At 35.8% G+C, this 17,165-nt stretch overlaps 1 protein-coding gene across 6 annotated transcripts in view; it reads right to left on the reverse strand.

The window, feature by feature from the left end:
* The window catches only part of LOC150105337 (uncharacterized), a 409,874-nt gene that overhangs the window by 137,104 nt on the left and 255,605 nt on the right, over nucleotides 1–17,165 (reverse strand). For 5 of the 6 annotated variants that reach the window (XR_016548478.1, XM_090394715.1, XM_090394718.1 and 2 more), the window contains one exon: nucleotides 6,306–6,450. Coding sequence is in view for 4 of the 6 variants with exons in the window: in XM_090394715.1 (XP_090250841.1) it covers nucleotides 6,306–6,450 (145 nt within the window). In the remaining 2 variants the exon portion in view is untranslated. Of the gene's footprint in view, nucleotides 1–6,305; nucleotides 6,451–17,165 lie in introns of those variants that run through there. The other variant, XM_090394716.1, reaches the window with a different exon arrangement.

Below are 17,165 nucleotides of genomic sequence, written 5' to 3' on the forward strand. Positions count from 1 at the left end.
TACATTCTAGTAGAATATAAGTAGATATTCTGTCTGGGAAGACAGCTAGACCCTACAGTAAACTGTCTTCATAAAAAGGCAAAAAAATCTGAGTATTCTGTTCTGTGGGTTTGAAAGCGTCTACTCAACAGCAGTAGGGGGGTGGAATGTTTGGATAAATTACACAAAGAAAAGCTGCATTGCAGTATGTATGAAAGTCATGGTAGTAGCAGTAGTGTATTTGGTGGCACATGTGAAAGGTTATCTAGCCTGATATCTAAAGATTCTGGAATGTTTCTGTTCACAAATCAAAGGGAATATATGGGAGTCTAATGAATGTTATACAAATTCTCTCACCATGGACAAAAAATAGTTGGCTATGTGGTGTGATATGGTCTGGCAGGGATTTATTTTTGCAAGTGTATATAGTAGAAACAGCTGTTGAAGTCAAAGCAACAAAGGTGGTTCATTGTCTCGATGTATCGACTAGTTATCAGCAAGGTTCAGAATGCTCAAGTTATGATTCTTACAGCTTGATGATGGATAGCGTCCAACCAATGCAGAGTACTCCCTGGCAGTGGCATAGACTTGTAACCCATAATCATTTTTATCTAATCAGTGCACAGCACAATCAGAGCAAAGAACATCTGTTAACAACCCAAGAAGTGTAAGATAGGGTGCGAAGGATGTTCATCATTTTGCAGAAGCTATCAACCGGCATAAGTGAGGGAGGAAATTTAGTTCCTGTTAAGTATGAGTCCCAAGAACTTGGCATCTAATTCAACTGGGTTTAAAGTTTATGCTAGTCTGAGTTCAAGTCAGCATGAAGACCATGCCTGCGGCAAAAATGTACACACTATTTTCTGCTGCAAACACTGAAAAATCTATTTGCAAGTGTCCATTTTGAAAGCTGCTCAATGGCCTACTGTAACTCATTCTAAGAACCTGATATTACATAAATGATAGAAGATGAAGTCATTGATATACAGGACATTACTTACAGATGAGAATAGTTGTTCTGTTATCGAATTAACCATGACTGCAAAAAAGTGCAACACTTAAAACTAAACCTTGCGACACTCACTAGTCTTGGGACAATCATGACAGGGTAGTTCCCACTTGACATTGGAAAATTTGATTATATAAAAATTTTTGATAAGAAAGAGGGAGGCACCCTCTGAGATCAAAATTCTGTAGAGCTTTTAATATTTCGAGTCTCTAGGCAGTGTTATACGCTTTTCCATATCAAGAAAACGAATAATAAGTGTTCACATTTTAGGAAGGCATTTCTAATGGATTCTTCCAGTTGGATTAGATGATCAGCTGTTGAGTGAGGTTTGCAGAAGACAGACTGTGTTCTGAAAAAAAAAAGTTGTTTCGCTCTAGAAACCATAAAAGTCAAGAGATATTAACCATCCCCCCCCTCCCCCTTTAATTTTACACAAGCAGCTGGTCAATAGTTTATTAGGTATTTTGGATCCTTCCCAGGCTTAGGAAACGCAATAATAATCACTTGTGCCAGGTATCTGAAAGCACATTCGACCGAAAAATTCCCTTTAACAGGTATAGAAGTTGATTACAGATGTTTGATCATTTCATAATGGATATTATCTGGTCCAACAGTAGTTGGGAGACATTTAGGCAAAGAGGATTTTATTTCTTGTTTTGTGAACAGTCTGTTGTAATCTCTTTATACTGCTCGAAAAGAACAGAATTTGTTTTTCTGCTTTACATTTTTGGTCAAGGAATTATGGAGTATAAGCAAATATTGCTGATGCTTTGACAAAAATCTCCCCATGGGTATATCATTAGCAACTCCTGTTGGATCAGAAACTGTACATCCATTATGCTCAAGGATCATACTTTTGGAGTAGCTGCAGAATATACTGCAAGCTTTCTTCTGAGTTTCCTTGAAAATCAGTGTTCCACTACCAATTAGAGAAAAGTCGAAAATGATGAGATGTTTTAGGAATTGCAGTGACAGCTTGTGTAATACATGATTGACTGCATCCCTCACAGGAAATGAGCTCATTGTAGCAAAATCGAATTCTGTTTAGGAAGACAAGGTTGCTTGTTCAATCAACAGTCAGCTTGCTCAATTATTTTTTGTGATATGTAGTACATGGTTGCTGATGAAAAAAAAAAGGTGGACATCACATGGAAATGATCACTCCCAAATATGTTATCACCAATATCTCCCACTTAAATACTGTATGCATGAAATCAAGTTTGGTAAGCAATTAAGTCAACGTGAGCAGTTAATTCAATGGTAGTGAATATCTGGGTAGGCATATAGAAGAAAGTATTGCTTCCTGTGTTCATGAGGAAGTTAATGAAGATTATGGTTTTAAACAAATGTTCTTCTTTAGTTTGGGTCCAATCCTACAGACTGTTGTGTCTATTAAAATTATTCATTAAAAGTAAAATAAATGGTAACTGCATTATGATGTCATGAAGGTATCCTGGGAGATAATTACAGCAGGTGGTAAGTAGATGCAGCATAAGATAAGAGATCTGAGAGAGATGGCAACTGCCTCTATGTTTGTATTAAGTGGGACTTGCTGGAAGGGGCTATGGATGTCCACAAGAATGGCAACTCTGTCATGGGAAAGTACATCTTGTGTACTGTCCTTAAGAATGATGGTTACATTTTGTAATCCTGATTGTCACGAGGCTTCAGGTATGTTTCCTGTAGGAAAAAACATATTGGTTTATACTTTTATGTTTTCGTTATTTATTTTAGGTTATGTCATCTGGCTTTTAATGTTGTTAGGTGATTTCAATGGATCCCCCTCCCCCCCTTTTTGGAGAATTGTGGACTGTTTATTTCTTTGTCCTCGGAAAAAATATCCAAGATGTTGTCAAACTGAACTTCTTCTATAGTGCTAGGTATATTATTTTATCTTGTGCATTTGTGAATGTTGGAAGGAGGACAGAGATATCCATCTTATCTATCAATAGATTTGGAGGTATGTACTTGATTACCTGCAGCACATATTCCATTGTTTGTTTGTCCTCTAAACTTTAACTCTGTCTACCACCACCCCTAAATATCTAGCTTATCTTTTCCTGGAGTACAATGCCATCAATGTGATACATGGCTTGTAATCTATTTATCCCAAAATGCATAACTTTACACTTCTCAACATTGAACTGACACCCATTATCTTTTGCCAATACTGACAGCCTATTTAAATCATCCTGTAAGCTCTCCACATCGCCTTGATTAGCTATTACTCTACCTAATTCACATAATCAGCAAACAACTGAATATTTCCTATATCATTTATGTACAAATTAAACAATAGTAGTAATCCCAGCACTGAACCTTATGGCACACCATTAGTCACCTGTTTTCACCTCGATTCTGCCCCTCCATATACCACTTTTTGATATCTTTCCAGCAGCCACCATCTTATCCACTTAACCAGTGTCATATTTATTCCCAATTGTTCTAATTTGCATAAGATTTCCATGTGATAGTCTGTCAAATGTCGCAAAATCCAGTAAAATCATTGTGTAGCCATTTCCTTTATCCAACTCAGCCGTTACTCTATTATAAAAAGTTAGTAAATTACTAAGGCATGACCGATCCTCATACAGTATCATATTTTTATCTACCCATTCTTGAATTCCTGTTTTTATCAATTGTTCTACTACTTTTACCACCATGCCTGAGATACTGATTGGTCTATAATTTGGTACAGCAGTCTTAAAACTTCCTTTATGCAAAGGAATTATTTTGCCCTCTTTCCACTGTTTTGGAACTCTGCCAGAGCTGAGACTTTTAAATTAAAGAGCCTAATCAATGGCATTACCAGTTCCCTTGCACATTTTCACCCTAGCTGATATCCCATCTAATCCCACAGCTGTATTTACATTGAGATTCTGCAATATCCAATGAACCTCCAATTCATCCACCTCTATTCCCACATTAGTGTCTCTCACAAAGGTTAAAGCAGTAACCTCACTAGGATGATATATGCTTGAAAAGTGGTTGCTCAGTAACTCAACTATTTTATCCACTTCTGTCTCCTCGTGATAGGGATCCCAGATACATTGGAAAAATATATGGGACACTTATGAGTCATAAGTGTCCCGTATTTTTCTCACCATGCTCGACGCTAAACAAGCCACCACAAACCATACACTCCACTTTATCACACTTCATTTTCGGCATTTTCAACGTTCAATAGGGTCACAGGAGAATTGAAAAACCATACATTTTAACAGCAGCCGTACAGTAATTAATACTCTGCATGCACTAACCTGTTTCTATAGGAGCAAGCTTCTAAAATGGAGTGGGCTAAGCGGACCGTTCCGTGCTATTTAAAGCTGAGCCAATATTACGGCACACACCAAAATGTCAATGCACATGCACACTGTTCTAATGAACTTATCACTGTTGTTACAGTGTTGCCATTACTCGCCTTGAGAAAATAACAACACGTCTACAGTTCCCTGTAATGACGGAGAGCGATGTTTGTAATAGAATAGAAATTGTAACTTAATGATTTTGTTATTCAGTCTTGAACTCTAAAATACAGAACAAAAAGCTGTCCCGAAGAGTTTTCTCAGGACAACGGGACGTCTGGGATCCGTACCTCGTGACCATCATCACTCATTAAGGTTAATCTTCCATAGTCATTCTTCCTCTTCCTTGCCACATAATGAAAGACTCTTTTGGATTTCCTTTGGCCTGCTCAGCTAAATTCTTCTCAATATCTGATTTTGCCTTTCTTTCTTGAGCCTTGTACTGTTCATGAGTTTGTGGTAACCTTTCTCTTTATATATCCTACACAGTATTTTCTTTTTCTGCAGCTCATGCTTAATGATATTACTCATCCATCTAATTCCTATATGCATAATTTCTGACTTAAGTATCATACATGTATCTGAGTCAATATAAAGTTCTTCATATAGATATATACGGGGGTGGTCTGAAAAGATCTCAGCTTAACAATGAAAAAACGAATTTATAATTTCAAAATTATTTTTATTTTTCAATATAATCTCCCTTAAGATAATACATTTATTCCAGTGATGCTCCAGTACCATTATCCCATCCCTGTAATGGTGCTCAGTAAGATCTGCAAAATACCTCTCTACAGCTGCAATCACCTCTTGATTCGAAGAAAAATGCTGACCAGTGATGAAGAGTTTTAGTTTTGGGAAGAGATAGAAGTCAGAGAGAGCCAATCTGGGGAATAAGGTGGATGTTGCAACAATTCATAGTGCAGAACCCTTAATTTTCCCAATGTCAAAACACCTTTGTGGGCAGGTGCACTGTCCTGATGAAAGATGATTTTTTTTTCTCTGCAAACTGGGTCTTTTCTCACGAATTTTTTCATCTAGTCTGGTTAAAAGATCAGAATAATATTCCCTGGTTATTGTTTTATCCTTCTCAAGATAATTAATAAACAAAATGCCTTTAGCATCCCAAAACGTCAATGCCATGACCTTTCTTGCTGATGGAACCGAGTTTTTCTTCTTTGGCACTGAACAACCGGCTTCTGTCCACTGTTTTGACTGCTGTTTGGATTCTGGTATGTAATGGTGAATCCAAGTCTCATCCACAGTAATAAATCGACATGCAAAATATATCCTGCATGTTCTTTTGAAATGCCTATAGTCTCAACAATTTCATGCACTTTGACTTGCCGGTCATCCAATACCATATCGTGCACTTGATCAATGATTTCTGATGTTGTTACACTTTTTGGATGTCCTTCACGTGTATCATCTTCAAAGCTAGTATGGCCACGTTTAAACAGCAGCCCATTTCTTAATTGTCAAAAATGAAGAAGAAGAGTGCCCATAAACTTTTATGAACTTTGAATGATTTTCTTTTAGCATTTGACCTTCTTTTACAAAGAATTTTATAACAATACGATACTCGATTTGATTCATTTCAAGAGATACAGACAACACTTTTGCTTCAGACAGCTGTATAAAACAAACTACTTGATAGAATGACTTGCAATTTCACATGGATGCTTATGATAGATATACCAACTTAGAAAAAAAAATCTTGCTGATAGTATTGCCATCTATAGTCGATCTCGAGAACCTTTCAGACCATTCTCATATAATTTTAAACATACTTTCATTTAATGGAACGGTACCGTCCAAATCTGGGGAATAGGGTGAATTCCCCCCCGCCCACTTTCCTGCATATGTTAGTAATACTGCCATCAGTAAAATATAAGGAAAGGAGGCCCATTAAGCTGCTTGTAATAATAACTTAAGAAATACTATTTTTGTAAAAAATACTATCATACAGAAATATTAGCTACTTTTAGTAAAAAAAGTTTCACTTAGCTTACCAGTAAGCTGAGATTGATGTGGAATTATTCTTCTGCAGGATTCACTTCCTGACTGTAACATCATTGTGTTCAGCATATCAGATGAATCTTTGGTACAGGAAACTTCTATATTATGTTCTGCATTATTTTCTTCATTTTTTCCTGCCTGATATAAAGGTTCTTATCATCTGTCATGCTAAAATCATTTTTTTGATAAATGCTACTCTGAAAGAACATATCGGCAACAATTTAAATGAGAGAATTCTTGTTATAATCAACTCTGAACTCTCATAAAACTTTTACATTGAACTTAATATAATAATCTATTTCTCCAAAATCCGACAGTATCAACATATACTAAAAGAAATTCAGTACAGTAAACCTTCTACTATAACAAATTCTTTTTCAATTCCTACAAATTTACTAACTATGAGAGTTAACTTACTTCATCATGTATGAAAACGATTTAATTTCTCAATTTGGACAAAAGTATTTTACAGTTCAACCCCCCCACCTACCCCCAGAATTCTTCAATCACCATTTGTTCTTATTAAGAACTGAAACAAGAATGTAAATTCTTGTCTATCACAATTTACAAATTTTTAAGAACGTTGATTTCAAAGGTCTATTTTTCTGAAAGTATTCAAAAGGTAATCTTAACTGTCAGTTTGAATGAAAGAATATAGCATTACAATACCAGAGTGGCATAGGTGTTATTGGCTGGGTGTAACTGATCAAGCAAAGTAAGATTTCATTTCTGTCATTTTGGAAAAATTTATTCATTTCAGTGATAATTTTTACTAGTGAGATTGTTTTATTTTTTATCTCTCAGCTTCCAGTCATGTAATATTTAAATATAACATATACTGTTCAAAACAATTAGATGATATTTTAGTTTCTGTTGGATAATTATAAATTTCTGCAAATAATTATAACTATTGTGTACTTTATATATGAATAAATATTTCTTATTTATGGATAGGGTGTAACTGATGAGATATTGTTTAAATAATCGATATTTATTACAAATTTAACAAATTACACATTTTAGTGTGAACACCAAAATATTCCCCTAATTGTTTTGAGCAGTAAATATATATATATATATAAATATGAAGGAATGTATCTGGTAGCCTCCAAAAAAATCTTATACACATTGATTTGTTCATAAAGAGCTCAACAACATAAATGCAAACTGACATCATACCTAAGACAAATTATGTGATCATACTGGAATACAATTTAACGAGTTTGCCTCACCTTGCAGTTGTTAATAAGCTAATAATATACACAAAAGCTATTTATTATTTGTTAGTGATTTTTTGCAAAACAAAATGTTCCTCACTTTTATTTTACCAAAACAAAGGTCCACCATAAATTTGTAAATGCATAACTATAGGTTATAAAATGACATGTAATTCATTCTCTACCACAGGAATTTATTGCACCACCCATAATATCACATATGTAAATTAATGGATATTTATTTTGCTGAAACAAATCTATTTCCATTTATGCCTATTCTTTTCCTCATATGAGCCAGTTATATGCAAAAGTTTGTATCTGATTAATGTAAACTGCAACATAATTACTACTTTACAAATTTAAAAATACAAACAATTACATAATTTTTCTTAATTACCAGTGACATATTCAGATAATGAAATGGATGACAGCATTATATTAAATTTTAAAAAATAATTAAAATATTAAGGAAGGGTGGAAAGCACTACTTGCCATTTATGAGGATGAGATTCCCAAATCTTGACAGAAGAGAGGCAGTCATTCTGATTTAAATTTGGACAGTTTAGAAGCATTCTCTTTAAATAACTGCTCAAACCTAAATCTGCACAGATGTAAAAAGGTGAATATAAGCCATAGGATATTGTTGCCAGTGTCAACTACATGCTGACGAGACCAGATTTTTCAGGTTTATTGTTGTTATACTTCTAATTTTTTAGGAAATGACAATGCAAACTATACTATTAATTATAAAAACTTTAATTAATAACTATTTATATACCAGCAATGTTACATTACCATCTTCAGGGATCACAAAACAATGATATGTGCATGCAGGTACTAACACTAAGCACTTGAGGATGAAGAAAGTCAACTGGAGTGGGCCCTAGTGGGCTAAATTGAGTGGCCTTGGCAGTTAGGCTAATGACCTTAGAATGTAAGTTTCCCAAATTTGGGGCAGTCTCATGCACTGAAATTTGTTGAGGTTTGGAAAGTTTTTCAGAGCTGAGGCTGATTCAAGGAATAATCTTTTGTAGTTTACCTGCTGCAGTGTACTAAAATTGCCTTCTTCAAGCATATTCTGTGGTGGGTGTCCAATGCATAGTCAGGAAGTCCTGAGTGGCTGTATTGGTGGAGCCGGATACAGTCCTTGTATACGGATATCCTGATATTAGCTGTCCTGTCTGTTTGGCCATAGTAGGAGTTTGCAACTGCAAGGAACCTGGTATACTCCAGATAGATCTAGGGAGAGTGGTTGGTCTTTGGTGGAGTGGATAAGAGATGAGAATTTCTTATGTGGTTTGAAACTAGTTGTGAGGTCATATTTTCTTAGGATTTTTGTTAGTTTTTCAGATGTACCCCGGATCTGGACTGGTGATAGATTTAGAGTAATTTCTGTTATGAAAGGGGAGCAGGGTTGTGGTTAACTGGTTTTAAAATTTTTTGGGTGCTGCAGCCATTGGCTAAGAAGGTGGTTTTACTCTGCCCCTCGTAAACTCACCAAACAGTGGGTTTATGAGGGACAGAGTTTAAGGCTTTTTCTTCAAAGGTAGGTCTCCACTTTTGAGGGAAAATTCTACAAACAGATAGAGGGAACAGCCATGGGTTCTCCACCTCTAGCCAACTTCTTTATAGAGTTAGCCAGGGGTAGAGAACACATGGCAATTCCCTCTATTTGTTTGTAGAATTTTCCTTGCCAAACAAAATAGCTTATGTTCTTCATGGTGAACTGAAATAGGACTAAGATATCAGGAGGAAATTTGGCATGGATGGGGTCTAAGCTATCTTTGAGATGGGACATTGGTGAATAAGGAGGAGACATCAAAATTGACCATATGTCAGTGTGTCGGAGCAAGAGGTTTTCTATGCTAGCTTTAAAGTGGACTGAGTTTTTTATGTGTGAAGATGTGTTGCCAGTATATTGTGTGAGCACTGGTGGAATCATATTCTATAGAGATGGAAGTAGAACGATCTAAAAGTAAAAAGGCAAGCTTATCTGTGTAGTCTCTGTTTAGTTTAGAAACACAGTGGCATTTCCCTTATTATATAAGGGAATATGGGAAATGCCACTGTGGTTCTAAACTAAACAGAGACAACACAGGTAAGCTTGCCTTTTTACTTTTAGATCAGTCTACCTCCCTCCTTATAGAATATGATCCCATCAGCTGCCAAATCAGAACACCCCATAGGCTCCTTAAGAAGGTTACCTCTTGGTCAATGGAAGTGACTAACAGACTAAAACCTTTTAACTCTAGACTGTTTCCCCCCCCTCCAGATATATGGACTATCAAAAGTCCAAAAGCAAAATGTACCATTATGACCCATTGTGATGGCATTGATTCCTCCACATACAAATTAGGCAAATATTTAGCCAAAGTGTTCAGACAATATACTGGCAACAAACCTTCACACACAAAAAAAAATTCAGCCACTTTAAAGCCACTATAGAACACCTCTCACTCCAACACACTGACATAATGGTCAGTCTTGATGTCTCCTTATTCACCAATGTCCAACTTAAAGATAGCTCAAATCTCATCTAAGCCAAATTTCCTCCCAATATCTCAGCCTATTTCAGTTCACCATGAACTCGGGCTATTTCGTTTGGCAAGGAAAATTCTACAAACAGATAGAGGGGACAGAAATGGATTCTCCACTGTCTCCACTCCTGGCCAACTTCTTTATGGAGACCTTTGAAGAAAAAGGCTTAAACTCTGCCTCACATAAACCCACTGTTTGGCTATGCTATGTGGACGATGAGTTGGCTATTTGGCCACATGGCTAGATACACTCCACAATTTCTCAACACACTTAAACAATTAACACCTCAGGATTCAGTTTACCTTGGAAAAGGAAAACAACAACAGTGTCCCTTTCCTAGACACTCCAATTATATGCCAGTCTGATGGATCCCTGGCTCACTCTGTTTACAGAAAACTTACACATACAAGTAGATACATTCACCAGTAGTCACCCCCCCCTCACAACAATACGGAATTATAAAACCCTATATAACAGGTCAGAAATAATCAGTTCAGATAACAACGCCCTAACTAATAAACTTAACTATATCCTTAACACCTTCTTAGCCAATGGCAATGGCACCCAAACATTTTTAAAACCAGTTAACCACAACCCTGCATCCCCTTCATAACAGAGATTACTCTAAATCTATCACTAGTCCAGATATCCGGGGTACATCTGAAAAACTAACAAAAATCCTAAGAATATATGACCTCACAACTAGTTACAAACCACATAAGAAATTCTTATCTCTTATCCACTCCACCAAAGACCAACCACTTCCCCTAGACCTACCTGGAATATAAATATACCAGGTCCCTTGCAGTTGCAAACTGTCCTACTATGGCCAAACAGACAGGACAGCCAATACCAGAATATCCGAAACCAGGGAGTACATCTGGTTCCATACAACCACTCAGGACTTGCTGACCATGCATTGGACATCCACCACATAATATGCCGGAAGACGGTCACTTTAGTACACCACAGCAAGTACAAGTATGAAAGATTATTCCTTGAATCAACTTCACCTCTGAAAAACTTCCCAAAACTCGACAAAGTTGGGTGCATGAGACTGCTCCAAATTTGGGAAGTTTACATTCTAAGGTCATCAGCCCAACTACCAAGACAATTCAATTTAGACCACTAGGGGGACACCTTTAGTACTCTAGGACCGACTTCAGTTGCTTGTTTTTAGCTTCATTTGCTTAGTGTTAATGCCTGCATGCACTGCCTGAAGATGGCAATATAACATTGCCAAAATATAGGTAGTTATTAAAGTTTTTATAATTAATAATATAGTTTACGTTGTCATTTCCTAAAAAATTATGTCTAACCAACATACAATATCTTCTACAAGAATTTATCATTGTTTAACTAAGATTGGTGTTCTTGTATTCATATTTCAACAGAATATCCTGTTTTTCCAAAATACGTTTGGAAGCACTCACATTGAATCTGATTAACACCAGTGATGGAGAGGAGGAAGCTGTTTATCTTTCAGGGTATGAAGGTGGAGATTTTGTTGAGTTTGAAATTTTCGTAGGCCATAAAAAGTCCCATACATCACATGCACCTTTGAGGTGACTGCTAAGATTCTGAAAAGTCACAAATTAGTTCCTACATTTTTTCCTATCAAAAAATCTCCACTTTGTTACTATCTGCAAAACTATCAACAAACTGGATAATCTGTTGAAAAACGCCTCGAAGAATCCCAGTCTTACATCAACAACAATAAACCTGAAAAATCTGGCCTCATCAGTATGTACTGGACACTGACCACAATATCCTATAGTCCAATAATCCCCTTTTACATCCATGCAGGTTTAGATTTGAGCAGTTATTTAAAGAGAGTCTGAAGCACTTCTAAACCACCCAAATTTAAATCAGCATGACGGCCTCTCTACTGCCAAGATTTGGGAATCTCATCCTCATAAATGGCAAGTAGTAGTGCTTTACACCCACCTCCAGTATTTCAATTAATTATTTTTTAAAATTTAATATAATGCTGTCATTCGTTTCATTATCTAAATTTTATTTTATTTCAAATCACTTAATTTTGAATTTGGACTTTAACTGTAATCTTATTTTATTGTACCTACCCACTAGGTGGCATGCCAGCACGTGGCTCAGCTCTGCAAATAGGATTAACATTGTTTGTTCTAGAGCAAAGCTAGAACACCAGAAACTAATGTAACTTTTAACCAGAAACTAACATTTCTGGATATCTGCAGTAATAAAATTATTATATTCTTGTATATACCACAAACGGCATTAAAGACTTATGCAATTATCCTTCATGGGGAAGAAATGACCAAAAAAAGACCAATAAACTCGGCAAACTTTCTGTTCCAAAAGGTAAGCTATGAGTGAAGATTTCCTTTTTAAAACAACGAGGTGATGTAAAGATAATTCCTAACTTCGCTAAATTTAAAATAACTATGAGAATGATGGATGCTCTGCAAATTTATGTCAGCACTAGCCATGTACTCATATGCAATCAACTACAAGACAAAAAACATGATCTCATTCTCAATATTCGGGACACCTTTCTTCAAGAGACAATAACTTAAACACTGATCTTTTCAACTTGGTTTTAGACTTATCTAGGCATTTTCTCAAACAATCTTAAAATAAAAACAAACTTATTCTCAACTATAACTTTAACTCACTTGTTCAAAATCAAAAACCAGCTAAGGTAAATCTGGAAATAAAACATATGGAATGAATATCTGAACATTCATTCACTTCCACAAACTTTACAAAATTTGAGAAAGCGTCATCCTCATAAATAGCAAGCAATAGTGCTTCCTACCTATTTTAATTTAACTATTTTTTTAAATTTAACATAATGCTATGTCATTCATTTCATTATCTAAATTAAATTCAAATAACTTAATTTTAAATGTGGGCCTTAATTATAATCTTATTTTATTTTAACCACCTGCTAGGTGGCATTTTGGCATGTAGCTCATCTTTGTAAATAGGATAAACATTCTCTTTTCTAGCTTCCCCTTATGATTATGCTGATGCACTGATGGACCAGTTAGTTTCTGGTTGAAATATTTGCAGTAATATTATTATTATATTCTCATGAATACATGTGTCTAATAAACTTTATTATGCCACAAGTGCCATTAAAAACTTGTCTTAAGTAAGAATAGTTTACTAGTATAATTATAGTTTTTCTACAGTGGCATTTCACTTATCTGCTTTCATAATTACTATTCTTCAGTTGCCCATCATTTTGAATAACCTGAAATTCCTTGTTTCAGGAATTTCTGTCTTCCAAGTTTGGGAGAGGTTGCATTTTGGTGGTTTCGCTAGTTTTAGCATATTAGCTATATCCAGCCTGATATGGGTTCATCAAATCTGATTGGATTCGAGGCTACATTGTGACTGGGTGATGAATTTAGTGCTCTTGTAAAATTGGTGATTTTTATCAGTTTTATTGTACTTTTCTCTTAGAAAATTAGTGTTTTATAGTATATCAGTGTACGTTTTTGTGTTTTTAGTATATTTAGTTTAAAACATTTTTATTCAGATATTGCAATATTAAATATAGTTTAAAATAGCACCAAAAAATGCACAAGAAAAGTAATGGTAAAAGAGCAGCAAAGAAGTTGAGAATAAGTAGGTTATACATGAAAATGTATAACCCTGATAAAAAGGATATTATTTGGTATGGCAACTATCATAAAAACATGATGTTGATGAGCGAGTTATAATTTCAAGTACTAACAACTCAACTAGCAATAAGTTCAGTATGAGAGAGGATATGCAAGAGTTGTTGGAAGAAGCAAGAGTGAAGAGTAAGAAAGTGAAAAATCATAAGTATATTACTTCGATGTGATAAAAATGAATTAAGAAGAAGGCTATGATGGCAAACAAGCCTTCTGAATTATGAAATGCAGCTACCGGAAAACTGTTATATACATATTTGAACATTTCTGTCTGAATTTCATCTATTCCAGCTGCCTTTTTAAATTTTAGATTTTTGCTGACTTTTTCTACTTTAAGTATAGATTCTTCAAGTATAATTTCCTGTGGTTAGCGCATCTTCTCTCCAGCCAAAACACTGCACATTCAAATCCCGCTGTGGGCATGGATGTTTGTGATTATCTTTGGAAATAATGGTGGTGGTGGTCAGCGGTAGATTGCGTTGGTGTAGTTGTGGTCAGTTGGTGGATTGAGTGGCAGAGACAGAGTTGTAGAGCAGGTGCCCTCTCTCGATGAGTCTTTGGACTCCATGGAGGTGTCTAATAATAATCATCATAATAATAACATGGGTAACTTAATATGTCTGCAAATGAATGCTAGGGGCATCAGAAACAAAGGGGTAGAGTTTGTTGCCTTGGTCAATATCTTGGGACTAAAGATTGTAGGCATTACTGAGACCGGGCTATCAGAATCATAAAAACATGTCAACTGATATCAAATGTAAAGGGTATAGTATTTTTAGGAAGGATAGACAGGATAGGAGTCTATCCTGTCTATATTTCAAGTCATCCAATATCATTAGTAGCATGCCCATGGAATGGGCATGCTACTAATGATATTGGATGACTCGAATTCAGTTAGTGTTGAGACCTATGATTGTAGTACTAGTAACAGTTTTCCATGTGGCAGTGAGCGTGAAGCCAAATGGTGTGAGGTGGAATCTAACAAGTTCAAATAAATACTGGGATGTTGTTACAGACCTTTTTTTTGGTGATGCATTTCTTCATCACTAACAACTGATCCTGGTGGATCAGTTGTTAGTGATGAAGAAATGCATCACCAAATAAAGACAATTGTTGCAAATAGAGTAATCATAATTCAAGGAATGTTAAGGATTTTAAAATTCTATATAATAAATATGTTGTCAGTTGAATGAACCTCCTATGTTGACTTCATGGAGGGTGTAATAATAATAATGGGGGACTTTAATTATCCAAACAATGATTGGGTATCAGTATAATCGCATGAGAAGAATAAAACTGAATTTATTGAGCTGTTGTGAGACAATGCCCACAAGGTCAAAGAGTGTTACATCTGATTATAACATCAGAGGGTGTTTAAGTTAAAGATTCTAACTACTCTGCCTCTGGTGACAGGGATCATGTGGTACTCACTTGGGAAGTGACTAGGTTTATGAATATTCCATTCAGAAAAGGTTACATGCTTAACTACAAAACAGGAAATTATACTCGAAGAATCGAGTATAATATACTTGAAGTAGAAAAATCAGCAAAAATCTAAAATTTGAAAAGGCAGCTGGAATAGATGAAATTCAGACAAATATGTAGGTATAACAGTTTTCCAGAGGCTGCATTTCATAATTCAGAAGGCTTGTTCAGAGGGTTGAATTCCAGATGATGAGCAGAGCTTGCATAGTACCATCTACAAAAAGGGAAATAAAACTGGATGTGAGAATTACATCCAGTTTTTCCCTACTGAGTGCTTCTGGTAAGATTTATGCAAGTATACTTGAGAATACAAATGTGTGTGTTCGTTAATGGTTCCTTACCCTCTCACCATTTAAATTAATGCTGGGGTTCCACAAGGTTCTGTTCTCACACCAACCCTCTTCCTTATATATATATCAATGACCTACTTCAGTTGACCTCCAACCCAATATACCCTTTTGCAGATGACAGTACATTACACTCCTTTCTGTCATTTGATAACCCTTACTCTACACAGCTCACCTCAACCTACAGATCAACTACCACTGCCCTCGATTGTGATTTCCAAGCCATTCTCTAATGGGGTTCAGACAGCCTCATTAATTTGAATGCTAGTAAAACCAAGTTATGTCTTATTTCTCACAAAAAAGAATTATTTTCTCCTAGTATATTTTTGACCACACTCAAATTTCCAGAGAAGATGAGATTTCTCTTCTTGGTGTCACCCTGACATCAAGCCTTTCCTGGTATAAACACATCACAACCAGTGAATCCTCAGTTTCTAAAAAACTAGGATTTCTCTTTCACTCAAGACATTCCTTCACCTCTGAACAGCTGTTAACCTTATACAAAGCAATTGAATATTTCTCTCATATTTGCAGTTACAACCCTAAGACTCCCTCAAAATGCTTGGCACAGCATGGAGGAAAGCAATCAGATTGATTAATAACCCATCTCTTACCAACTCACTCTTCCCTCTTTCACAGCGGTATTTGATTTCTGCATTATGTGTATTCTTATAAATATTTCCATGGCAAATGTTCATATGAAATAGCATCAACAATTTTTCCACTCAGTACTAAGTCTGTTGAAACACATACAGCTACTGCCCAACATTCCTTCACAGTACACTGTGAAACTCACAGAACATTTTTTCTTTTCCTCCTCCTTCATCCTTGATAAGATACTGCTATATTGTGGACCATTCTTCCCCCTGATGTGTTTCCCAATGAAATACAACATACAGGCATTTCAATTAAATGTAAACAAGTTTCTTCTTTCCCAACCCACTACCCATACATGGTACTAACATAGTATAGGTTGATTAACCAACCTCTCATGTATTGGCTCAATATAAAAAGAAGGAAAAAAAAGAAAGAAAGAAATGGCTAAGAAAAATTGTGGGAGGAAAGCTTGGTAAAGAACAAGCTGGATTCAGGACAAATAGAGGTTGCCAGTTTCAGATTTTCACTTTAAGACAAATAACTGAGAAATCTTGGGATATAACAAGGATTTGTATTTAAGATTTGTTGTGTAAAAGATATATGACAAGGTGCCAAGTGGAAAACTCTTCAAACTACAGTTATATGGTGTAAATAGGACATTATATCAATAGTGTTCCCTTTTAGTCGTTTCAGACCATAGGTGACTTTGTAGGCATTGCCTACAACGTATTCCTGGTGAGATTTTTACGGGGGTTCACCACTGTTTTCCCCCCAACCCCACAATTTTATCCGGGCTCGGGACCGACATATGGCTGGTTTGCCTGTTCAGGGAGACAAAAAACACGAGTTTCTAGGTGAAAAAACCCCCTACCCCCAATTAACACCTTTAGTCGAAAGAGACCAGATAAAAATTCCTCACATCACTGAAGGGAATTGAACCCAGGTCTTTCCGACCAAAGGGCTTCATCTATACTGAATGAGCTAAGGAGTCTCTATTAAGTTGT

This window comes from Typopeltis vanoorti, chromosome 6, assembly GCF_054136105.1.
Source record: "Typopeltis vanoorti isolate ZY-2024b chromosome 6, IOZ_Tvanoo_1.0, whole genome shotgun sequence".
NCBI lineage: Eukaryota > Metazoa > Arthropoda > Arachnida > Uropygi > Thelyphonidae > Typopeltis > Typopeltis vanoorti.